The sequence below is a fragment of the Scomber scombrus genome, chromosome 16 (genome assembly GCF_963691925.1).
Source record: "Scomber scombrus chromosome 16, fScoSco1.1, whole genome shotgun sequence".
NCBI lineage: Eukaryota > Metazoa > Chordata > Actinopteri > Scombriformes > Scombridae > Scomber > Scomber scombrus.
In genome coordinates, this window is record NC_084985.1 from 16,999,749 (window position 1) to 17,025,946 (window position 26,198).

The following is a 26,198-nucleotide window of genomic DNA, read 5'->3' on the forward strand; positions in this document are numbered from 1 at the left end:
ACAATGGAGAGCACATGTGAGAAAGGAGCGTATGCCTTATGTATTAGTATGCTAGTCAGAGTAAAGAGCTGAGAGAGCTCCTCACACAAATGTGTTGATGAAAATCTCCAACAAGAAAGATCATTCACGCTTAAATTGAAACATCAATGATGATGATTCAATAATTACATTAGGTTATATATGATGTGGAAAATCACTTGATGTATGGCTGTATTGTCCCAAAACCTAATTTCACTGTTTGAAAAACAGCCATTTCCTGAAGTGTGTGGCCTAGGTTGACTGATGCCTCCATACGTACCAGGATACGTGATTAGAGAAAGAGTTATGGCCAGTAGTTACAATCTACTGCAGATAAATTTATGGCTGACATATAATGATGGCACACTTGGCTGAGCCCACAGTAAATCCAAGACATGGATCATCCTCTGTCCTTGAGATTTCTGTTAAGGTCCCTACTCAGTCTCCAAAAGCGGCTGTAACCTTAATCTAAAGTGCCAGTATTCAATAACTGGACTGTCCTGCTTTGCTTTATCCTAATATGCTGTAAAATATCGAGACCTTCCTTTTATAGCTGTTCTAATCAATATTTTTATATTAACAGATCGAACGATGTGTAAAGCAAAAGGTGTCGCTCGTAGTGACAAATCCACAGATTATTTATCATCCTCTTATGCAGTGCTCTTCAGCTCGACAAAGCATTTTTGTGTCTTTTAGATCATTGTTTTAGTTTTATGTGATTTTGCTGGTAACTATTACAAATTACATTGTGTGGTAATGACGCTATAAGTGCAAATGAAACAAAAATAAATCTGTAACTAATAAAGTAGGAATGGAAACTACTGGCCGCATGGGAGATAGGAAACCTTAAAAATGGTTGCAATCAATGTATAAAAAAATCTGTAGCAGAACCACACAAAAATATACTTATGGTTTAACTAGACCAGAGGTTTTCAAAGTCTGACACTGTGGGCCTCTCCTAACACAAAGCTTGGAAAAAGGCAACCCCCCCCCCCCTTTTTTTTGTTGATAACCAATGTAATAATTAATGTAATATCTTTTTCAGTTCTATTCACTGACCCTCCCCTGAAACAGTGTGGCGTGCCCCTGGGAAGGCCCGTCTCCCACTTTGAAAACCTCTGCACTAGTCAATTTTTTTTTTTATCACTAGAGCTTCATTTAGACCAGAGACTATCAGGATGTGGGTACAAAAAAATGTGGATTCAATTTACTGGTCGCAAAACAAACAAAAACACCATATAAGCTGAGTGGTTAATGACATCCCTAACAACTGCAGAGAAAGGATGATCATAATGGCCTCATCAGTTTCTTAATTTGTTACTAAAAAGAGTTCATTAAAAAAAAAAGTTAACTTGGATAAATTGTATAAGTGATCTGTAAAGATATGAAGCAGCCATTTCTTCACTGAATCTAAAACACTTGTGTGTCCCAGCAAAATACCACCCTAAGGTCCTGGTGTTTTCACCATCTTGCTTCCACCCATCAAATCTGTTCAGCTGTGTGCAGACAAACTGCAGGCCATGCGGGCTGTGGGTTTGTCCTGCGAGTGACCCATGACTTAACTGGCTGTCACAGGGAGTGAATGGCTTGCCAGCGAGCAGCTGTGGCCTTGGTGCCCCAGTAAGGCCTGTGGCCCTCAGTCCAAGTGTCTCTCACATGCAGAGAGACATCATAGTGTCAGTGTTAGTGGTGCTAAAGAGCCAGTTTGTTGATGTTGAAGATTTTGACAGAGTGGTCGGCGCTAGCACTGGCAAGCTGGACCCAGGAGCTTTCCTCCTCCAGTTCATTTTCTTTGTCAGTCTGTTCATCCTCCTCCCCTTTCAGTCCAACCCGACTGTTGTTCTCTCGACCTGCTCGGCCAGCTCTGGGCCTCCAGACGAGCCTCTTGACTGCCAAGGAGTGGCTTTGTCTGAAAAAGGATGCATGATGAAAGGAAACAACGAGATACAACTCTGGATGGCATTAAACTAAATACAGCAAAATGCCCATCACACTTACTACTGTCCTATTTATGCTTCTAAACACACAATATAAACAAAGTGACAATCACAGGCTTTTGTCATCACACTCTTGGGTCACTGGGCACAATACCACACACACACGCACAGTGTTTAATACACATTTCAAATGTATCCAAAAGAATAACTCAACTAACTTGATTTTTAAAAATGTTCCCGGACAAAAATGTGGTTGTGTGCAGCACTTAAGACACCGGTCTTCAATTAACTTCCAAATCTCTACACATGAATGACATAACCCTGTGACATACAGCACACTCTTTTTTTTCTTATAATACAAAACTTAACGCCATCAAACTGAAGTCACACTGCTGTTACTGTAATTTACTGTAATTTACATCAGAATCATCTGAACTTCAGATGAACTGTGTGTGCGCTGTGTGTGTAGGAAGGATACAAGGTGTCAGTCTCTGCACAGCTGCCCCAGTCATGTCCTCCAGCGGGGTCCTGGTCAGGGCTCCACCTGTACAGCAGAATCCTCCCACACTCCAGACCCACTGCCAGCAGGTAGCTGCAGAAGGCACCACAACACAGACACAGACACGGGTGAGAAGACCTTTAAAGACTTGTTGTTTCTGCTTTTTCTTTTTTGCCTTGATTATTTCAGTCTGTTCATTTAATAACTCCAAACTAAGAAAGAGGCCTAACTAACATACATCACATGCTCCATTTCTCCCTGTTTCATCAAGATTGTGCATTTGCGGGTCTAATAAAAACTGCTAAAAACTTTACATTAAAAATCATCAGTACACTTGCTTTTTTTCACATGCACTCTAAGTGTAGACATGTTGGAGAAAGCTGAATATTGTATGAATAAAACAAATAGTATGGTTTATGCATTAGTGCATACACAAATAATTCATTCAATTTGGTTGCTATGAGCTATTTTAGACATTAAGCAACTGATTTATTCACTCCATCTTCACTGGGTGGAACATCTACTGTTAACTTTGCCTTTAAACTATTTCTGACTCAATGCAATGTCTTATTAGCAGGAAATAAACAGATCTGTGGTCATTTGAGGTTACAAAATAACATCTACACAGAATAAGCAATTGTGAAATGAGTGATGATCCTTGACAACCCTGTGACTCATACAGTGCTGGTTGCGTGTGTGTACCTGTTATCAGAGCAGAGTACAGGGCAGAAAGCCACAGCAGTGGCAGAATCGCCCACATCCAAGATGGAAGAAAATGGTTTAATCTCATGAGGAGGCGCAGGCTCTCCGGAGTCCTCCAATCTACATGGTCCCCATACAATCACCTGGACACACACAAACTTGTGTGAGCAATCGAAAAAAACTAATGCTCACTATAAAACTTCACTCGAAATGCGATTGTCTTTTAAACTGAAGAGGTTACCAACCTTGAAATGAAGTCAAAATTTGAACACTTACCTTCTTGTCCCGACTGGATGTAACAAAGTATTTGCTGTCAGAGCTCCAGTCACATGACCAAATGATTCGGCTGTGTACAGCTGTATCCTTCCCTGTGTGTGCATGCAGCGAGAACTGGGGCTCTGCGTGGATAAATTAACACAAGCAAGTATAGTAAAGTCAAAATACTATTATCAGCCCCGATACTGACGTATATTTGGCCACATTTCAATTATGCAGCAACACAGAAAAACCCTTTTCCACAAGAGATGAACTGCTAGTCAAAACTTTGTGTTATGATTACTGTGGCATGACATCAGCATGTCTAGATCTCTGCCTCACTGCTCTGTAGAAGCAAAGGCTCTCCCTAGCGACAAATAAACAACCCAACGAGACAGAGAACCTCATTCCAGCCCTCCATTTCAGTCAGTTTTGGTTTATGACCTGCTGCTGTTTATTTCCCCAGCCTAAGTCATATCAGCCCCCAGATTGGTTTTCCCCAGAGAGCTTGTTTGTATGCTGCTGGCAGCCGCCTGTCTGCGTGTCCACAGCAGTGCTGGTCTCCATTGGCACTCGCACACACACACACACACACACACAAACACATACACACAACTCAGGCTGTACACACAGCAGTAAAATCACCACAAAAGTGAATTTACCACTGTGTTGTTTCTGCTGTATTGTCTCTGTGTGTTTACGTCACTCTCCACATACACACATATTTGAGGGTTTGTTGTTTTGGGACACACAGGTGTTGCACCTCCTTCCATTAACACTTTTAGGGGTATATTCAGCTGTTTTGTCCAACCATACAGAAATGGAGACCAGAGACAGACAAAGAAAGAGGAGATGTGTTCAGTTGACAGACAGTTTACAAAAAACATCAAGAGGATAAAAGAAAGGGGCATATAAAAGGTTGCACAAATTAGATAGAAAGCGGACAAAGAGAAGAAGGAATGAGAAGAGGGAAAGGTAACAGTGTCTGGGTTCTTGACTCACGAGTGAGAGGAAGAGGAAAGGAGGATGATGAGGCATGACAAAACAGGTAGGAGGAAGGGGAGAGACAGAGAAGAGGAGTCACTTTGTTTGATCAGCTCTGACTTCGTTTAACCTTCCCTTGTCTGGCCTGTGAGACTGTGTGTGTTTGCGTGTTCTTCACAATCACCTTGAGTGATTCAGCAGCCAACCAGAACAGACGGACACCCCCACCCACCTCCTCTCCAAACCACCCACTCCCTCCCTGCCTCTCTCTCGCTCTCTCACACACAGACACACACACACACACACACACACACACACACAGACAGACACACAGACAGACACACACACACACACACACACACACACACACACACAGAGGAGAGAGGGACTGGTTAGCCTCTGTCTGTGCCCATTAAGAATCTCAAGAGCTGCCAAAGAGCCATGAGATGCGTTACCAGTTGCAGGTGGGAGGTAATCCTCTGGGCTTAAATGTCGTGTTCTGCTCACCTTGGATGCAGGATCGGGTTATTTGTCTGTGTCAAGGTGCTGAGGCTCTTTCATATAAACACATTTCCCAGAAACATGCTCTTGTTTACAACAGGGGCTGTGCAGAGGAGAGTAAGGAGGCTCTGATCCTTCTTTTTTTCTGCTGATTCAGGGTTTTGGCCGATGCAAATGCTGATCTGATATCACTACTCATTTTTCATTTTATTTAGGCTTTTGTAAGTTTTAACAATCTTGTTGTAGAAGGGAGCGCCCTGGTAACTGAATGGGTACTTTGCACCTCACAAAACGGCAATATCCCAGGTTTGATTCCAGCCAGTGGTCTGTGTTGCATGTCGTATCCATCTCTCTCCCTGCTGCCAAAAAATGATTGCGTAAATGTTATAGAAGTTTATAATTGTCTTTACATAATAACTACAACCGAGAAACAGTTTTTAATGTGGATAAGTCATGCCTGGCCAAAACCTGATCTGATAAGGTCAGCTGAAAACACACAGATACTTACTATTTAGAATGAGTCTACTTGGGACTTCCATGGGTGTATTTAGGGTTTTGGTTCAGACATGATTTCTCATTCACTTAATTTCTGGTGGGCTTCCAGAAACAAATCTGAATCTCTGATCATTAATGTCACCACTACTGAGTTAAGTCTCAATGGGGGAAAAGATCAGGCAAAACAGACAAAGTGAATGATACAGAGAGCCACAAAGGAGGCTTTGATATTTGCAATATGTCAAAACAACATAAGGCTGTATGGTTGTGGCTGTGGCTGTATCTGGGCCCAGGAGCCTGAAATGAAATCTCAGGTTCACAGCACCAGAGTTCATGTCTGTTCTTCTTTTTTTTGAAAAAGGGTTGAACAACCCGAAGAATTTGACCACAGCATTGATAGTTTTCTTCCTCAACTCGATCCTGAAATGATGAGCATGCAAGCAGGGATTTGATGAGTTATCACTATCTGTTGTGACTTTGCTATACTGTCAAGCCCTTTTGGCAATGGATGAGGTTGACTGGGAGTACACAGGAAAGTTCCCCTTTATTCTGTGTAGTGTCAACCCCCAGTACCTCATTTTAAAGCACCCAAAGTATTAACAGCAATAAAAATATGAGATGTTTCTGAAAAGTTAAAGAAAGTCAAATCGTAGTCAATTTACATAAATATGCAGAGAATAAATTGTTAAATCTAAAATTAAATGAACACACAGGAAAATCCTTTCCTTTATTAGCTCTTTTTTGGACTAGTTTCAGTCAAGGCATCACTTGTTTGGCTCTTCACAGCATTAATTAGGGGAGTCCTTCCAAACAGGCCAGCTGTACTTAGAATTTGATTTGGAACAAATCTGCTCAGTAGGTTTACCTTTTTTAATTAATTTGAATTAAATGAGTTGTTGCTGTCTGCCAGTGAGACTCCAGTGCTGTATTTTTGTCTTCAAATTCACATTTTTTATTAAACTGCACTTATTTGCAAAGCACTGTGAAGAACATTAATCTTATCTTGAGCCAAAGTGAATAAATTTAAGAATACAGAATAATAGAATCCTGCCTCAATGGATTTACGCAGTCTCACCTGGGCTATCAGGGGTGGGCAGGTTGCGTCTCCATAAAGACCAGGTGCGATCACGGGAAACAGCCAATAGCAGTCGCGCATCGGGGGAGAAGGCCATCTGGGTGACAGTGAGGGTGTGGCACGGCAGCGTCTGAAGCTGGCGCCACGTAGATGTACTCCACAGCAGCACTGATGCGTGTTCGGCTTTAGATGCCTAGAAAGACAGTAAGGACAGTTTGGATCTGTTAACAAAACAATCTCACCACAAGGTCCGATTAGTAGCTGTTCTGGAGTTTTCGATCATATTACATGATCTTCCTCAGCAGATCAAGAATTCATAGTAAACCTATGTCTTGGAAAAAATAAAATATGCAGAGGTGAGTGAAACATTGGTGATGAGGAGGATCTTAGGAGGGAATAAAAAGGGCTTATGGGAGGAGAATAACACAAAGAGAGGGCGAGGGGAAGAGGAAGGACAGTTGGAACAAAACAGGAGATTGAAGGAGGGGGAGAGCGCGGAGGAATGCAGGGTGAGGAGGTGGGAGAGCCATGTTTGTCTTCACAAGGTCAGAACAAGGTAGGCACCATCAATACCTGACTGACAGCACAGTCTAAACTCAACCTGTGAATGTGTCTTGTGGTGTGAATATGTGCATGCAGTGTAAACATGTCATGATGCTCTCTCCTCCCTGATCTTCTGCCCTTTGCTGAGAGCGGGGGTCATGTAGTCCTGACTGTGACACCTTCTCACCTTGCACGCCGATGCCACCACTGTCCTGGCGCTGTCAGAGGCGAGGCAGAACATCTCAAAGCCGTGACCATACCTGGAGGAGAGAGAGCGAGAGAGAGAGAGAGAGAGCGAGAGAGAGAGAGAGAGAGAGAGAGAGAGAGAGAGAGAGAGAGAGCGAGAGAGAGAGAGAGAGAGAGAGAGAGAGAGAGAGAGAGAGAGAGAGAGAGAGAGAGAGAGAGAGAGAGAGAGAGAGAGAGAGAGAGAGAGAGAGAGAGAGGGTTGGTAATCATACAAAGATAAATCATGAACTGACTAAGATATCGGCCGCATTGAACATGTGGAGGGACAGACGGGACGGCAACCAAGAAAGTGGTAATGAAGTATTTTGTTATTCCAAAGCGCCACCTCAACAAGCTTCCAGGCTCGAGCCGGTGTCGCTTGCTGACAGGTAAATAAGCAGACAGAGTGTGAAATTAAAATACTGATCTGCGATGACTGGACCGTCTCCCTCTGACAGAGATGAACAACGACGATGCTCCAGCTAATCATTCACAGCCTAATTAGTTTTAGCTTTGCTGACTACCACCTGGTTGTTTTAAAATGTCAAGCCGACAGAGAGAAAGTCCTGCATGTCCAGAAACCTTTCTGCTGCAATTTGGCACAGCAGCAAGAGTATTATTTATGCCACAAAAATAATTCGGCCACTTACTCATTTTAATGTTTCTATTATGTGCTAAATGATTCAATGGGGTGAAGCCAAATTAAGGTGGAAAAATGCTTTTCAACATGCGCACACAATGCCCACACCTACAATAAATGGCCACGCTATATGTCATGTTTATGGCAGATTGACTGGTAAATGGATTTGACATTGGCCACAAATGGAGGCAATATATTCAGCCAGGAGGAGAGGCTCATGGGATAGCAGGAAGCTGGATGATGAATAAGAGGAGAGCAGCAACCAAGAGCTTTGGGAGGTTCATCATTTTCAAATACATATAAGCCTTTTGGGCAACTCCAAGAAAACACGATTCCATCTGGAAATGCTGCTTCATTTAGAGTAATATGGAAACCAAAATGCTTTTATAGGGAGAGGAAGTGGAAATATGTAATCAAGACTTAGATTTTATGTCGCCTCAGAGCATCTTAGTTAACACTGGAGTCTGAATATTGTTTATACCAGTAGGTAAGACAAGCTGGGAGGGTTTTTGTTACACAGTTAGCAGAGAGACATTTGGATACTCACAGTTTCTGGACCTCAGGCCAGAGTGTGTTCTGGAGAAGATGATCCTCTGGTGGGGGCTCTGCTCACACAGACATGCATGAAAAGACACACGCACACACAGTTAACTGCAGATTTCAAAGACCTTACATAACTGTCATTTGCAAGGCTCTGAAAAAAATGAGCTGTTTTAAAATTCAAATACAACCAGTTTCCAATTTACTAAATGAGGATTACACCCAAGTGACTATTATAATTTCCCTCTTTTAAATACCTGTACTGTTAACCCAGAGTCACAGATAGGGTGCTGAATGTGTGCGTGTGTGACAGCCATACAAGTTAAAGGGGTAAAAAAGACAGTATAAGCACCTCAAAGAGAGACAGAGAGAGAAAGAGTGAACTAAAAGCTACAGCATATGCAAGACTGAGAACACGACAGATCGCCTGGAGACAATGTTCTCTCACATTCACACACAGCTTCTTTTAGCATTTAGCTTGCATGAAATCCTGAGCCCTGCAACTTGCCGCTTTCCCCCCCCCCCAAAAAAAAGCAATTTTGAAACAACTGCAGCGTTATCTCTGATTCTTAACGGCTGCTGGCTTTGGAGGGGATCAAATCTAGCTGGGTGCCAATCCTCTCCCTCACACCGCAGGCTCTGCACAAGCCTGCGCCGCCTTTGCGCTGTGTGTAATTGAAAGCTATACTCCTCGTGTATTTCTTATTGGTCATCTGCATTCCATTTTTGCCTAATTATTCATTCATCTCCCTGCCCGCGGAAGCCAATCAAAGAAGTGAAAATGCATTGTTAACAGCGGTCTCCGCACTCGGTTGCTCCCTACATAGCCCTGGGTCATCGATACTTAAACTTTGCAATCACATAAGCTTGCCGCCTAATTAGCATTGCAGATTAAGGAGTGGCTTCAATCATGCTGATGACAGCCCTTGACACCCTCTAGCCCAGGGGTTTTAAAACGCAGAGCTACGCTCTCTTCATTTGACTCATCCATTTCCAATCTGCCCATTTCCAACAATTAGTTTCCTTATTTTCCTTATTATTTTGTATCTCGCATGCTCTTTTTTTCTCTCTCCTCTCTACTTCTAATTTCCCTTTCCAAACCCATCCTTCTTATCTCACTTTTTAACCTTCAGCTCACCTGCTTCCTGTCACCTTTTCTTTCCTCCATACTACCCACCACCCCTTTCCTCGTATTCGTCTCCTGCTGTAATACCATCAGCCTCTATGAGACCTCAGGCTCTGCACAGAGCACAGGGACAGCAGAGAGTAATAACTAACTGTCCGTCTGGCTGCATATCATTGTCTCTTATAAGAACATGGAGCGACAGGCAGGCAGGAAGCTCTTAAATGTGTAGTGAGGCTGCTGAGAGAATTGCGATGGGGAAAATGAATTAGGCTATCAGACTGTAGAGGGAGACACGGATGCACTTTTGTTCTAAAGTTTTTTATCGGGGAGGTTTAAATTGAATGAAAGTTTACACAGATTACTACCATGTTTTAGGGAAGACCATGTTATGTTGGAAACAGGTTAATAGTACCAGTCAAGCTGAGCGGGTGAAAGTAAGACTCCTGGTATTGGTCAGATACGCTGCTGAACTGCTTCTCATCCTCTTTGGTTTTTGAGACAAGGTCACCTGTAATTTTAAAGGACATTTAAAATAAATATATAGTAATGAAAATACTGAAAAATTCATAAATTTACTGTATGGATTTCGTGGGAAATATTATCAGAAAAAAAACTTAGTCCCCAGCACAAGTATTTTACCTTGAAATACAGCCTTGTTGGACAAACCCAAGGCAGGTGTGCTGGCTCCTTCTGGAAGGTTGGCACAATCCTGGCAATGAGCAGACACACACAGCCATCAATAACTATGCAGGTTTTTCAAGGAGGCCAGACTGTCCTATTAGCACTTTTTACAGTTGGACAACAACTGGCTCCGCTGACTATTTTTTTGTAACTGGACACTCACACTGGATGTTAACAGCTTTTCTCTTGACATCCCAGAGATGTTGGCAAAGTTCTCCACAAAATTACGAGGTGCTTGAAAGACCCGCAGGACCTTCTCATCGGCGCCAGACACAAACTGAAACCTCCCGACCATTGCTAGACACTGCATGTCATATCCATGGATCTGTGGCCGCGAGATTTCATGCCAGGTTGCCTGCAGAGGTGAAAGACACAAGAAGATAATGTAAAAATCCGATGATTGATGGGGGAAGTACCAGTGTGTACATAGATCTCTGATGTTGTGGCACTTGGTTTGTTGGCCCTAAATTCAGGCATTTGTAACCGAGCCAAACACAACATTGACTCTCCTGTTGAAATGAAACATTTCTAGCTTTAGATGCAAAGTGTTCTCACGAGGGAAGATGGAGAGCTCCGCAACAATGACCAGATTTCCTTTGGCAGAGGCACGAGGTGGCAATATGCCAAATGCTATGTTAAATAATGTAATGAAGACTAGATTGTTGATTATGTTTCTGACTAAAATGAATGCCAAACTGGGGAGTTTTACCCCAGTTTTAACATTTTTAACTGAATTAAACATGAGGTGAAGTTAGAAGTGTGCTTGGTAACCCTTTGTTTCGATGTTAAGGATCAATGCAAAAAGGTTCCTGCAGGACTGCCAGAGGTAATCAATCAATCCAGTAACTCGTCTTTTTTCCTTTCCTTCTATAAAACTCTTCACTGCTAAAGCCTACTAAAATGTAATCACTGAACAGAGTCAAAACATATTTTAGGAAACATCAAGTGCATTGCACTTGATGTTTCATCAAGTTAAATATCAAGTTAAATATTTATTATTAGGTATTGACTGCATCCCATAAAAGGTTAAAACACCTGCCTGGTGTTCAAAGGAGAAACATATACCAGGTAACTGCTGGGTTTCAGTACACAAGAAGAAATAGTGTGGCAAACACTCCTATATCATAATATCTATATTTTGATGTCAGATGTGTGAAGTGTAATTTTGGAATTCTATATTATCTCACGTATAATGAAATGTGGAGTGATAGTGTTTTATCTTTACTACATTTGTGTTCCTTATACACTATTAGAATAGTTGATGTGGATAATATTGCACATCAGTGAGCAGGACTGGAATTACAGAGTATTTGCTTCAATGTGATGAATTAATTTGATTTTCAGGTATTTAATTGACATGATTAACAAAAACACAAAAAAAAAAGACATTTCCATCTGGTTAGCTTATCTAATTTCTAACTATGTGCATAAAAATGTTGAAACCCTATCAATAATTTTGGGCTACAATGAGGGTTCCACATTTTTGTGCGTGCATGTTGACATGTTATAGGTGATTTAATGTCTGCTTTACTTTTTTGCCGTCTTGTTTCCTCCATGGAGTAAAAAGTCTGGCAGTCTGGTCTGAGCCCACACTGAGGATAAAATCCCCCTCAGGATCCCAGCTCAGGTCCTGGACTGCATTGAAGTGACCTGATATCACAACCCCTGGCCTCCACTCTCCCTGGGAAGACAGCATTGTAATGGTCATTTCAAGCCTTTCAACCATTGATTTTCAATGTGTACCAACCCACCAACAACACAGACACACACAGACACACACAGGCACACACAGGCACACACAGGCACACACAGGCACACACAGGCACACGCTGCCTGATGCCAATCCCCAGCATTGGTGTCTCTGGTTTAAAAAAAAGAACCTACATCAGAGTGGTTAATTATAATTTAGGTGTTGCTCTCTGAGAAGTTGATCTCTTTTGAAGCATCTGAATTAGTTATCAACACCTTCAGGTTTGTGCTGAACTTTGAATTTCGAGCAGGCACAACTGAAATGCAATTATCTCTGAACTTACTTTTAACTACAGACCACTGCTCTTTCTCAGGGATACCCAACAAAGACACATGCTAAGCCAGTCAAATTGAGTGGCAGACAGGAGACTCGGTGTGACTAATTACACTAATCACTGTCGCTCACACAGTGTAACTGTGTAGCAACACCATCAAATTTTAATTCAAATACACCTGCCATCGCAGCGCCTTTAGGAAAAATTAATTTATTGTGCAAGTGAAAGAAACACTTTAACATTCTACATACATTTCCACATATGTATTGAAATCAGACAAACTACTTAAATGTTAGCATTATATTAATTTGAAAGTTGTGGTATAACTACGTCCGGAACTCCCACCTCTTTGTCTTGGTCCTGGCACCAGAGATGTAGTGCTCCATGAAAAGCATGAGCAACGATCATGGAGCCATCCGGACTCATCTGGCAGCCATAGAAACCCAGAGTGTTGCCACCGACCTCCCCTACACGCACCTGGTGTGACAGAAAAAAAAAACTTGTTGAGGGGGTGATCGTTACTGATCATCTGCCTGTTCAACAAACTTGTATCCGACATCAGCTGGGCGAAGAACATTTGGTTCCTGGGTCAGTCGCTTACTTGCTGCAGAGAAAGATGAAAGTAATATGTAGCAACATAAACCGTGCAACAGCTGCCACATATGGAGAAAAGGCGTCTGACTAAAGTAGGTTATTCCAAAAAAAAAAAAAAAAGACATTATTTGCTTTAGCACCTGCCCTCATCCTATATGATAGGATATAGTCTATTTAATGTCAAACGACTGGGTTTTGGGATACAGGCTCAGATTTATAGCAAAGAAGAAGAAGAAGAAGAGAAGAGAGGAAAGTTAGGGATGTCAAATCTTTTCTCAGTGTCCCTCCAAGACTTATTAAGTAACAGCTCCCACAATGGTGGAAAGAGGCAGAAAAAACAGCAAATTAAGCTGACAAGTCAGATGAGAAATTATGCAAAATGGGACTTATTAGAGTTGAATAAACTGTTTTGTTGGGTTTTTTTTAACAAAATACATTTGTCTAATACAAAATGAAAGCAATTGCAGTGTGCCGTATCATATTAAAAAAAATAATCATGAAAAATGGCAAAGCTTGAGAAAACAGAGGGATTTACATAAATTGGATTTGGGTGAGAGCCTGTGACCTCTGCATCATGTTCATAGGGAAGATCATATAGACGGTGTAAAACTGTCTGAGGATAAGACTGAAAATCACTGAAAATCCAGTCCTTTGGGGAAAAAAAGAAAAGAAAAAAAAGCCCACACTCACATCAGAACCAATGCCTTCTACAAAATCACCTCCTAAGGACTCTCATCACCGGTCACTGTCACCTTTGGCACCTTTTGATTCGCTTTTGATTGTCAAGAACATTCTTGATTCAATTTTGTGGATACAAATCACTACATGAGGCACCAAGCACATTTAGATTTGTGCAAATGTAGTTATCAATGACGCTGACTTAACTTGTTTTAAAACTCTGTTTGAGGTCATCTTAAGTCACATTAGTGACTTCCTCAAAGTATTATTTGCAGAACTGAGAACAAAAAAAGGAGAAATAAACACGTACATTTAAAGCAAACAGACATGTAGGAGGGAAAAACAGAGGATTAAACAAAACCATAATATGAACAAAAGAGCAACTCATTAGTTCTAAAAATGTAAAACTGAATTTAACTGCATTCATTTACCCTTTCACTGGCATTAATATCCATAAAGAACAGAAATTACATACTAAAATAGAAGAAACAAGATCTCATTCCGTTGCTTGCATGACAAGTCGGATTCAGTGCAGGATTATGGGACTAGACAGAAATAACTTGCAACAATGTCAGAAATTAATCAAAAATATTTAGAAAACGTTTAAACAGCAATTCTTGTTTAAGCTACAGAAAGCTTTTTTAACTGTGGGTTGTGAATATTCTTTAGTCCTCTGCATTAAGACACAATTACACCCTAACCCTAACCCTTTCCACTTCAAATCATGCCAGAAATCTTCATCATCGTCTACTCATTTTTCAATACTAAACAATCATTCAAGGACTTATATATCCGTATTTGTGGATCAGGCACTCTTCTCATTGCCATCAGGAATGCAAACAATTACAAGCTTTTCCGGGCCTTGAGAACTTGGTTGTAAACTGGGCCCAGAGGGGAGATCTATGCAGATTGATAGCGGCAGAGCCAAACCCTAGAGAGTGCTCCGCTGCTCCCTCAGCAGCACTGTGGTCTGTATTGAGATATGGGTGTATTATTTATCTTCCATCTTTAATTAGCTTGTATCTTAAATGATATGGATGTTGGATGTGAGGAAAAATGAAACTCCACTCAAATGATTAAAATTGGTGAAGATGCACAGCTCAGCCCGTTATCTTTTCTGAAAGCAGGTGGGTGAAGTGAGAATATGTTTAGCTGCAGCAATGACCTCATGCACACCTCGGGAAAAACACAAAAGAATGTGTGCGCATCAATTTTATATTAAACAAACAGGTTGAAAGGCTACACGCCACAAACGCACATTAGCAGTGACACACACACATATCTTGGCTACGTTTGTCTACTGTACGTGGCAGTAAAGTGGTGTCCTCAATCATCCGGCCTTCTTAAGGAGCTTGCGTGGGTCATCTGTGACCTTCAAAATAATGCCTCTCTGCAGGCTGAAACACCGCGGAACTAATGACAGCGATAAAGGCGTGCCTTCTCTCTGAATGGCACGGTCTTCCAGCTATCCAGAGAGAAGTGGAGAGGCCGAGCGGAACAGACAGACAGTCAGGTAGAAACATACATGGTGAGATTGAGAGAGAATGAGATGCAACATTAAGCAGATTGATTTTAAAATTCTGCACACAAGAGCCTGCCGTAAATCATACAAAAACTCACAGAGGCAAAAGCCGTCACCTGTCTTGTTTACGAGAGGGGGAACAATATGGATGCGTGACGTGCCTTATCGGTGGCCGGTGGGGGTATGTCGGGGGGGTGGGGGGGGGGGGAATAGAACAAGGACAGCAAAGAGGGGAAGGCATATTCTTGGAGGGAGAGAAAGAGGGTGACGAACACTGAATGAGCTTAGCCAAGCCGGGAAAAACCATCCAGTGTGGATCAAAGGCTTTCAACTGTTCTGGCTGAAATACTGACCAACACAAATAGAGAATGGCTCTTTACTTCAATTTATCTCAGTCATTTGTTTAATCTCCAATTAGAAAACTGTAAAAGGGAGAAAAAAAAACTAGGCAACGCCTTGAAATTCACTGTTTTGTTTGACCAATATTCCAAAATTCAAAGACACTTACATTTACTCAAATGACAATATCTGCCCACATCTCTGATCGTTTTTAGCAATAGCTGAACGAAATCAATGTCCACAATAATATGTTGTGGTTTTACTTATTGTTTTGGTGTTGTATGATGCAAAACGTTTCATAGTTACACGTTAAGCATGCATGAGGCAACTCATATAGTCTAATATTCACCCTTTTTTTTTTTAGCTCTGCTGGTCTCCACCAACTCCTGATGAAAGTATCCTGCTCTGTAACTGCTAAATGATCCACTATGTTCACCAGCCAGCTGCTAACTTTTTCTGTCTGCCATTTTCACTGAGAACAGCTGCGTGCTGCTGCATAGAGTGGTGGGAGTAAACCAAAACAGTAAAGATACAGGCTGGGAATAATTCTCTGTGGATTTGTTACTATGAGCAACACCATTCACATAATAGATAATAATTTCATTAATTGTTAATAGAAATATTGATTAGAGGAGTTTTACAGTTAATTAAATATCAAAATTGTTGTTGATTCATTTTAAATTGGTTAATTGACCAACTGTAGCACAGCATGAAATTAACTTATATTCAATCCTCACCAAAGTAATTAACAGAAAGTCACTCACGTATATTATTCAGAATTATTGACTCTTTTTTTATTAGTGGCTTTTTGGGATCTGCCATGAGGCTAAGTGTAACTTGAGGAGAGTACACAAGCCGTGATCTGAAAATATCTCTCAAACACACAAACACACGCGCGCACACAAACTGACAATCCCTCCGGGCGTTGTGGTGGCCCGCTGTGGTCAGTCTGAGATGTTAATTACCAGTGTGTCTCGTTAGTAAGATGTGCTTTACGCAGCAGTGGGCCCTGGCCACCCCACTGCTAACCCCCACTCTCCATTAAATCTCACCAGTTACTCTAATCAGTGTGAAGAAGTGAAGCGCTTCTTTGTAAAAATAAGGTAATTAAGACACACATGGCTGGTCATTTAGCGCTGCGGAATCTGCTCTGCCAAAAACTTCAACATCCTGTAGAAAAGCTTTGGTGTTTGAGGGCTATACAGGTTATGAAAACACTACAAAAAGAACTAAAGGCCCTTATTTCAGTCTCACTTGTAACGACGGGATAAAATGTAAATCCAGTTTAATTCACTGATATGTCATTGTTGCACATGTATATTTTTGTGTGTGTGTGTGTGTGACAGAGTATCAGAAGTTAGAAGATAAATGGAGAGTAGACTCATCCATTCTGCACTTTCATATTAAACTAAAAAAAGTTTTTTTCCAGGTACGTTTTTTTTCTTGCACATCAAGAGAAAAAGTCTGAGCTGAGGAGTGATTGTCCACACCAGAGTGGATTTCAAAGTCACTGCTGCTTTTCTCTTCCACTGGACCACATTTGTCCAATCATACCGAGAAGAATATGTGACATCAGTGGCGGCCTCGGGCTCTAATCATCGTCCCTTTGTCAAGCCAGAGAGAGGAGTTGTGGCTTTCATGGTTGCTCCTTTCTGTCTTCTTTGTTGCTAGTTACTCTGGATGTGAACGGTGAGATCAAAAGGTGCAAAAATGTGATTGATCCACTGTGGAATCTTTCTCATCACCTCGGAGTGTGTTGACAGTCAAGATGCCTGCCGTGGCGAGGTGAGCCTTTTCTGTGCTATGCGATGTGTGTGCACATGATGGGATGTATTTCGAGATGTCTTCACGTCTAAGTCTATATCAGGAGTTTGAGTGTGAGATTTTATTTTTTTTTAGTCTATCTGTGAGTAAGTGTTTCTGTCAGAGATGTGGAAAGGTAATCTCAGGTAACTCCTCAACTTCTGAACCACCTGAGAATTTTTCAGTCGTACAAGAAAAAAAAAAAAAAAAGAAAAAGCTGTGGGGCAGATGGGCAGAGAACAGCTTTTTTCTTTGCCATCCACACTGTGTTAAATTTAGCCCCCTTTCTAGCACAACAGCAGCTGTTGAGAGCTCAGAGATGAGGTGGAAGGGGAGAGAAAAGGAAAGGAGGAGAGAGAGATAATGTGAGAGAGGGAGATGAGACAGTGAGATGATGAGACAAAAAAAGGAGGCAAACGGTGAAGAGAGAGGAGAAAGGAGGAGGATAGAAAATGATGGAAGGCGAGAGTGAAAGGTATAGACAGGTCATGGAGGAAAAATATAATAAAGGAGAAAGGCAGCACAGAGGCAATGACATGTCTTCCACAGGCTTCTCCGTCCCCTGTTGGATGTGTTGGGGAGTGGGCCGTAAAAGAGGGGTTTCGGTGTGAGTGAATGATAGAAGGGAAGATGGGGGAGGACATCCTCAGCTTGTCTAAACTCACAGTGGTGCGCCGGGCTCAGCGCCTCTTCATCACTGTCTATCACTTCTATTCCTGACACCTCAATGTCAGGGAGAGTGAAAACCGACGCAGGGGCACTGACAGCGTAAGAGAGGATACTGGGGGGGAGGGCTCAAGCTCTCCGGATCATGTCAAGAGCTACTGAGATGGAAGCTAGCAGAAATGGGTGGGGAAATCACTGTGTGGGTCTGTGTGTGCAAACCCTGTGTTCCCCTTAGAGAGCTATTGATACTTTGTGTGTGTGTGTACAGTCTGTTGTTGTATGGCACCCGCTTTTGTATTCAAAGGCACACTCACCTGCTCCACCCAAACTCCAGATCCCTCCTCAGGAGCCCAGAGGATCATGGTTTTGTCCATGGAGGCAGAGAGCAGACTGAGAGGCTGTTGCAGCTTTCCGCCTGCAGGGGGAGACAAAGACTCTGGAGAATCAATACAGGAGCAGCATGCACTGTCAATAACGGTCAACAGGGGTCTGCCAGTTATTAAACCAGTGGTTCCAAACCTTTATGACTTGTGGTCCAAAACAATAAATACTCACACCCTTTGTTACATTAGTTATGGGTGTCAGATTGTTTCATTTGAATAGTATAGTAGAATAGCACAATAAAAAAGCCTCAACAACAAAAAAAGGCTTTTCGTGCTGAGCTCCTCTTTCCTCCTCTCCCACATCCATTTGTACACATTCATGTCCCATTAATACATGTTTCTAACTCTGCATCTTCTCTCTCTCCTGTAGTTTTGTGCTTTGTCATCCCTCTCCTCTCCTGTTGTTTTCTGTAGGTATTTCTACCTCCGGAGCTGTAGAATCTGGATCTGTGATTGCGAGCAACCTACTGCCCCCATGATCCTGCTCAACACCCACTGCTACAATTATTATCATATTATTCTCTCTCTCTCAACGCAGCCGGTTGAGGCAGATGGCCGCCCACCCAGAGAAGGGTTCTGCTTGAGGATTTTTCCCGTTAAAATTGAGTTTTTCCTTACCGCTGTTGAAAGTGCTTGCTGATTGTTGGGTCTCTGTCAATAATATTATAAAGAGTACTGTCTAGACCTGCTCTATGTGAAAAGTGCCTTGCAAAAAGAAATGACAAGTTCAGACAAATTTTCTCTACCAAGACTAACGAGTGAAACAAGAGAGTGAAACAGTATTTTTATACAGAGATTTATGAATGGATTCATTTGTATTTGAATGCATGCTGTTGTGTCATATAATTATTTTAATCTACACTTAACGCTATTGGAAATATTTTTGGATAACAATGGAAAATAACCTAAACAAAAAATCGTATTATGAATAACGACCAAAATAATTGTGGCTGCCATTTACCTCATAACCGTGCAGCTCCACTTATCTAAACATAATGATGTGTGGTGTTCACGAAAGCTGAGATGGGTGTGAAATGATCTTGATATAATGAGCTTTTGAGGCAGCCAGAGTTTAAAGAGAAGGTTTAGTATATCTCTCAGCCCCTCCCTTGATGACTAATTAAACCAATAACTTCTCCCACCTGTGTTTTCTTATTTTTTACAGATTATCACCACCTCTTGCTGACATTTATAAGCAATAGCATTGCAAAATAAAAAAAGGGAAAGAAACAATGTCTCCTAGCTTTGCATGTGAGCTAAACCATTTACTTCCACAGGCTAGAAACTGAATCAGTGATTAAAACCTTTAGAGGGAAGATTGTCCTAAAAGTGGGCTTCATTAGTGACCAGTCCCTTCCATGGTTTTTATTCAAGGTACCTTTGTAGAAAGGAGGCTGCCAGTGGACTCCATAGACCCAGTTTTCATGGCCTGCCAGGACTGTCTCAAGAGACACAGCAAACACTGAGGATGCATCTGTTGAAGCAACACAAAGAGACCAGAGAAAACTGTTGTCATGATAACAGTTATATGCAATTAACAAGGGAAAGGTGCTGATTAATTACAGGTATGTATAGATGTTTTTTGTGTAATCCCCTAATTTTAAAGTGTAAAGGTTCTATGAAAACATTCTTAGTAAAAACTAAGTGTCATTAAACTATCAAAATTGTCTCTTCATTTAGTTAATTGGTGCCCTTTATATAACCAAGCCAGCATGGCCTGCTCACCTCTCTCCTTCACTTCAAAAACGTCCTCTTTCATTTTGATGATGGTGTGATCGTCCTCTGTGCGGGCGTCTGTCCCAGACTTGGCACACAGCCTCCACACTCTGATGAGACAGTCCTGTGAACAGCTGGCTAATAACAGCTCCCCACCTGAATGAGTCAGAGAGAGAACCTCAAAAACCTTCCCTACTGAAAGACATTTTCTATCAACTCTTACAAAATCCTGTCTAGATGACATGCAGTGCTTAGTATACTTCAGGCTGATAAATCTTTAACGGTCTTGTTTTACACTATTTCTATTGCTTGAACAGTAATCTACGCATTCAAGAAGTGCTCAGTACAACAGCAGGATTACAGGCCAAATATAAACAGACACATGCTACGTCCTCTGAGTGTGTCCATCTCTCATAATTCATGCTTCATGTTTAGTCCAGTGCCCACTGGCCTAGTTTTGCCTGTGCCAAGTTGAACAGTCATAAAAATTCCTCTGTCGCTACCACCTAAGGCGTCTGCAATGCACAACAGGGAAGAGGAAGGCCATTACTATTTGCCAAACCTAAAATAATGACATTGGTGATAATGACAATGATGATTATTTGTTTTATTTGTTTTGGTGAATGTCTGAAACTCTGCCAAAGCTACTTGCACTGGTGATTTTCTTGAGCCTCCATGATGTATTTTTTATGTAATGCTGTTGTTGAATGAATTATCCATTGGCAAGAAATAAAGTTTATACTTGAACTTCTCTTGAATCATGAATGAAGAAATGAAAACACAACACCTTCCTTTATTTATGACATTTTAACTATCCTAATGCTGTGGTTTATTGGCCTTTTCCAAGTCATTTTCTAGGTATATTACATAATTAAATTCTGAGGATAAATAAAAATCCATTTTAAAAGTGTATTTATAAACTGGAAAGAAGTTAGTTTTAAACAGGAGAAAAAGTGGAGAGGAAAGTTTGTCCCCATAAAATCTCTGAGAGATGACCAGTTGATTTCACACACTAGTGCTGATTTGAATCTAACACTAAGACTAATGGTGAGAAAATTGTGATTTTGAAAATAGATTAAAACATAGAAACACAAAAAAACAGAAAATACCATCCATCGTGCAGTGAACCCCAATATTTAACAGCTATGATAAACTGCACTAGTGCTGCAATTTGCCATCTGCTGAGTCATAAACGAACAGAATGATTTATCTAACTCCTACTGCACTGGAGAGCAGCTCTGTCATTCCTGTTGGGATATTTCATACAAACAAACTTCGCTGTGTCTCTTTGCTGGCTAATAGCTTGGCAGCATTGAGTAGGTCATAGACTGCAAGTGGGAAGGAGACACTGGTGGAGAGGACTGGTTAAGGAGATGAAATAGCTTTTACACAGCCAGAACATCACAGTAATGAAGTGCCCTTGAAGAGGGTTACACAATTAGTAGAGCCTGGATTGAATCCATGCATTGCCATGTTGCTAGCACGATACTGCAAATAGCACTCTGGTTGCTGGAGCTGGGCTTATTGAGCAACAACTGGTGTAAAGGCTGAACACAGAGCATGACTTTCTGATTGTTATGTTCTATTGATCTAAAAAGTGTTTTTTTTTTCTTTTTTTTCCCGCTTGCTTGCTTTTAGCTAGACAGGGGGTCAAAGTGCATTTGTCTGTCTTTCTCATCAAATTGGTTGACTGGTGTACCTGGATATTTCCTCTTGCCTCTCAGCATTCTGGTTCAGCCAACGACATGTTACAGTATCTCAATCTTTCAAAGCCAAGAACCTGCATTACTCAACTTTGCAGGCTTGATTTGGATAAAACAAAAGTGAGAGACGACCACAAGTTTTCAGCCTTCAGAAGACAAAGACAACCATTTCAGAAACAAGCAGGTAATAAGAACTGACCTTCCATATCCATCCAACTGTACTAAACTTACAATTCCTCTTCTATGCATGTATAAAATTGGAAAACGTCCTAAACAAAAAGTTTTTTGTTTAGGGACACATCTAGAACCAAAGTCTGTATTTTTAACTTATCCCACTTTAAACTTTATGGTGTTTATGGCAGAAAAAAAACTATGCTAGTCTGATGAGAAGATTTTTTGTATTTTGTGGGTGCCACGGCTGCCCAAAGTGCTCAGTTCCGGACAGGGAGCTCTCTTTCTCTCTTAGTTTTTTCGGCCTCTTTCTACACTGTCAACTGCTACAAATAAATAGCAAGATGCCCTAAAAAATGTTTAATTTTCAGTAAAGACCCTAATTCATTTGAAATCAAAAGTACTGCTTTACCACTACACAATCTAAAAACCCTCTTTAGTAGCTTGCTTAGTCACTTAGGCACTTAGTCAGTGCACAAAAAAAGTTCCTGAGGTTAATTTCATGATAATCTGGCCGGGTTTATGAAGATTCTGTTGATAATTCTGTGTAAAGGGCTGGTCCATGTGTAAAATAGTATGCGTTTGTTTCTTACTCAACAACGTTTCAGCAATGTGGATTATTATTTGCTGTTCTGAATATTTTAACCTGGGCTTTCTGGTTAAAAAATGCCTAATCACAGAGCCCCCCTGCCATATATCTGACTTTGAGTTAACTGAAACATACCAGCATAATGAGCCACTACCATAAAACGTAAGCCAGGCTGTATGGCTCAAACAATAACACAACAATCAGTGGCACTCACCTATAGACGCCCACGCCACTCCACGAACCCAGTCCTCGTGTCCTTGCAGTGTCATGACTTTCTGCAGCTGTTGTAGAGCAATACAAAAAGAAAAAAAAAGGTCCAATGATGCCCTCAAACTTTAGAAATTCAAATTAGAGAGTTGGCACAGAATGCAAGAATAAGTTGCCTTTGAATGAGTATCGATCTGAGCTTACCTGTTTGTCAGACTGCACATACAGATGCACCCGTGAGTCATCACCCCCGCAGGAGAGTATGGGAACTGTGGGAAAAGAGATTTAAGCTTTACACACACGTCAGGTTGCATACATTTATATCTACATCCAGGTTTTCATAAACACGACTGAGGTGGAGAGGATGGATGGGGCAAAGTATCAAACAGACAAAAGGCTTGTAAAACAGAGAGGCAAAATGACACAAGACACTTCAAACGCAGACTGCATTTTGAATATCACATTTGGACACAAGCACAAAAGCAGTGGTGCAAATTGAGATAGATGACATGGAAAACAATGTGTGTCTGTGTGAGTGTGTGTGGCGCACAACTTACAGCATGTCTATGTAGGAACAGCTTAGGCTTACCTCTGCTGCCTGGTAACAGTGCCAGAGAGACATCCATCATGAAACCGCTACCAAATGATAGGGTATGGAGGCACTCAGCTGGGGAAACACATGCATATGGAATTAAACTTTCTAATACACTATAAGTAATACTACTACACAAATACATGATGATCGTATATTGTGTTAAATTTGTAGCTTTTGGACTTTGTGTGCATCTGTAAATATATATTTGACTGTTCCTGTGTGGAATATGTGTTTGTTTTTGTCTGTTTCTTTCAAGCTGTCACACTCTGCATACAGGCAACAACCAGCTGGTATTTTTATTTGGGAATACACCCCAAGGTTAGACCCAGTTCACATACACACACACTTAAACTGTCAAGCTGCATCAGTTTTCATATGTGCTGACAAGTGGACAGAAACTTTCAACAAAAGCTGTCAGCTTGAGAAATAAAAAGCATTTTAGATGACAGATACTGACTAATATTCAACTATGTGAAGAAAAAATAAAACAATTCTACAATTAACACAGCTGCTGTGATTTTTCAAATTATGTTTTAGGAAATAAAAACATTGCCTGGGGATATTACACAAGATGAACAGCCATTTCTGCCCCAAACCTGCTGACAGACTGAGTTGCTTTTCAAATACAAAACTAAGACCAGTGTATTGTAAATTTAAAATGTCAAACTACACACACGCTGTCAGATGTGATGCACAAACTCGTCTGCAGTGCTGCAGAGACCAGGCTAATTATCCTGTTGTATGTAAACACTGCAATGTACTCTATAAACCACAAGGTGGCAGACTGTCTAATGTATGTGATTGTAAACTGATTTTTTTATTCATTTATCAAGCAATTATATGAGTCTGTTACATTTCTGGATACATTATGTGTTCCACAACAATAAAAGACAACTGAAGGAAAATGAACTAGTTTTGCCAATTCTAGCAAAGCAGACTTTGAGTCTTTGAAAAAACAACAAGCCAAGTCAACTTATTTTTCATACTACTGTAAATATCCACACATATAAACCCAAACAGATTCATGACTCAAAATTAGAGTTTATCAATCATTTTGATTTTTTCCCTAATCTTTGTTTCCTTTTCTCAAGAAAAGAGAAAGAAAAGTTTACCTGTGCAGGCCTCTAAAATTACAGAAAGTAAACAGTTTGATAAAGGGTCAGATAACTCTGTGATTGACCTGCTCACACCTCACAAACATGCACTGCATGGCGAGGGGTCATAAGTAAACACTACTTCATATCAAGATGGGACAAGCACAAATGACAACTGAAACCTAAACAAATTGCTATTTCAAAACATTTCCAATATTAATATAGTATATATAATATAATATTAGCACATTCACACTCAACAAATCCAAATAGTGACACAAGTGTATCTGTCAGTCTTTCTTTTTTTTCTCCATACCATCTTTGGCATCACTGCAGAGCCACAGTCTGACTGTGGAGTCTGATGCTGAGGAGGCCACCAGAATCTTCGGGTAGTCCACATAGATGGCATCCACAGCACAAACTGGACCAGTATGGCCCTTACACTCCACCGACTGGATGAACTGTAAAATGCAGAGCACATTTTTACACCATACAATATCTATAAAGAACACCAGGGAATCCTGTATCAGAAGCTCTACTGGAAGTGTCTAATGGCTTACCTTCCCATTTTGAGCCTCCCACACAATGAGGCGATTGTCTGAGCCTCCTGACACAAGATGACTCTCTGGAGCTGTGACATAAGTAACAAGTAGCAACAAAGGTACAATATAAATGTATTACAAATATGTACATAGTGGCATTTCAACAGTACCACACAGAGCACAAAAGCAATAAAATGGTATAAAAAAACAAGACAAGCAAAAAAATATGTGACAAGTTAGACAAAATATATCATTCCTACATATGGGAATGATCCTACATCCTACATATCCTACAATTCTCAATAAAAGAACAGTATTTAGAAAACAAATGTAGTAAACACATTTTAAGTGTATATAGACAAGTCGCACAAAATTCAAAGGGAACAATTCAGTAGAAGGAAATATCTGTATAAATGTTTCAATGGCAAAAGGAAGCGATAATATCTAATGTGATATGGGATTTGATTCCAAATGTGTGACACACTTGTGTCTGTACTATGTACAGAAAAGGTTTCTTAATTTAAGCATAGTTATGGGGTTCGGGTCATTTTGTAATAGTTCTGGTTATTCTTTCAAGTCTTGTGGAGTTATAAGAACAAAGTGAAGGAGAAGGTGATAATAAAGCAAGCTGATAATACCAATTCATATCTCATATCTCTAAGTTCTTTATATGGAGGCTATTTTAGATTCATTTTAAACCTTTAGACTCACATCTGAGCAATATAAACAGAGATGTTTGACAGGTGTCCCCACTCACCACAGTCCTCTCTGTGAACCCACTGCACTGCATTTACTCTGTCTGTGTGTCCATTCAGCAGCGAGACAACTCTCTTCCCCTAAAACAAAACCAAAACGTTGTATTTAGTAAGTGTCACCACCAAAACAACCCTTTATTTACTCATGTAAGATGCTTAGCCCACGTTAGCAGCGATAACTACCAGCCACTGCTAACTTCACAGCAGGAAGCGAATAGATTGAACTACCTGTGGGTCGTACAGAGCCACAGAGTTGCATGTCCCAAACGCAATTGTCCATCCACGACTCCAAGAAACAACATTTGGTGTCCTGTTTGCACAGCATGCAACATGGCATGTCTCCATTGCAGGCGGCGCCATGTTGGAAGCTGAAGTTGTGGTGTTACAGTGAAAGTGGCTGTAGTAGAAACTACACAGGCCAACATATGTTCCGCATCCTGCAGCTTTACAGCCCGTCCATCAACTGTTATGATAATACTGTTTAATAAACATTTCCAAAATTAATCTACGTAATTATATTAGTTAATTTTAGCGTGTTTCAAATGGGTTTATATGTCGATACTGACAATATCGCATGTTTAATCATTTAGGTGCAT

At 40.9% G+C, this 26,198-nt stretch overlaps 1 protein-coding gene across 1 annotated transcript; it reads right to left on the minus strand.

Annotated features, from left to right (window-relative positions):
• Nucleotides 1–619: 619 nt before the first annotated feature.
• elp2 (elongator acetyltransferase complex subunit 2) lies at nucleotides 620–25,970 on the minus strand. Its single transcript, XM_062436592.1, has 22 exons — nucleotides 25,831–25,970; nucleotides 25,605–25,683; nucleotides 24,866–24,936; nucleotides 24,622–24,766; nucleotides 23,206–23,283; nucleotides 22,821–22,885; nucleotides 22,624–22,690; nucleotides 19,956–20,102; nucleotides 19,609–19,704; nucleotides 18,162–18,262; nucleotides 12,591–12,722; nucleotides 11,753–11,902; nucleotides 10,385–10,576; nucleotides 10,180–10,249; nucleotides 9,953–10,048; nucleotides 8,422–8,479; nucleotides 7,197–7,269; nucleotides 6,467–6,659; nucleotides 3,433–3,554; nucleotides 3,157–3,299; nucleotides 2,434–2,547; nucleotides 620–1,927 (listed from the first exon to the last, which is right to left on the minus strand). Exons 1-22 carry the CDS (start codon nucleotides 25,960–25,962, stop codon nucleotides 1,711–1,713), a joined length of 2,541 nt encoding a protein of 846 aa, XP_062292576.1. The 5' UTR covers nucleotides 25,963–25,970; the 3' UTR covers nucleotides 620–1,710.
• Nucleotides 25,971–26,198: the final 228 nt, after the last annotated feature.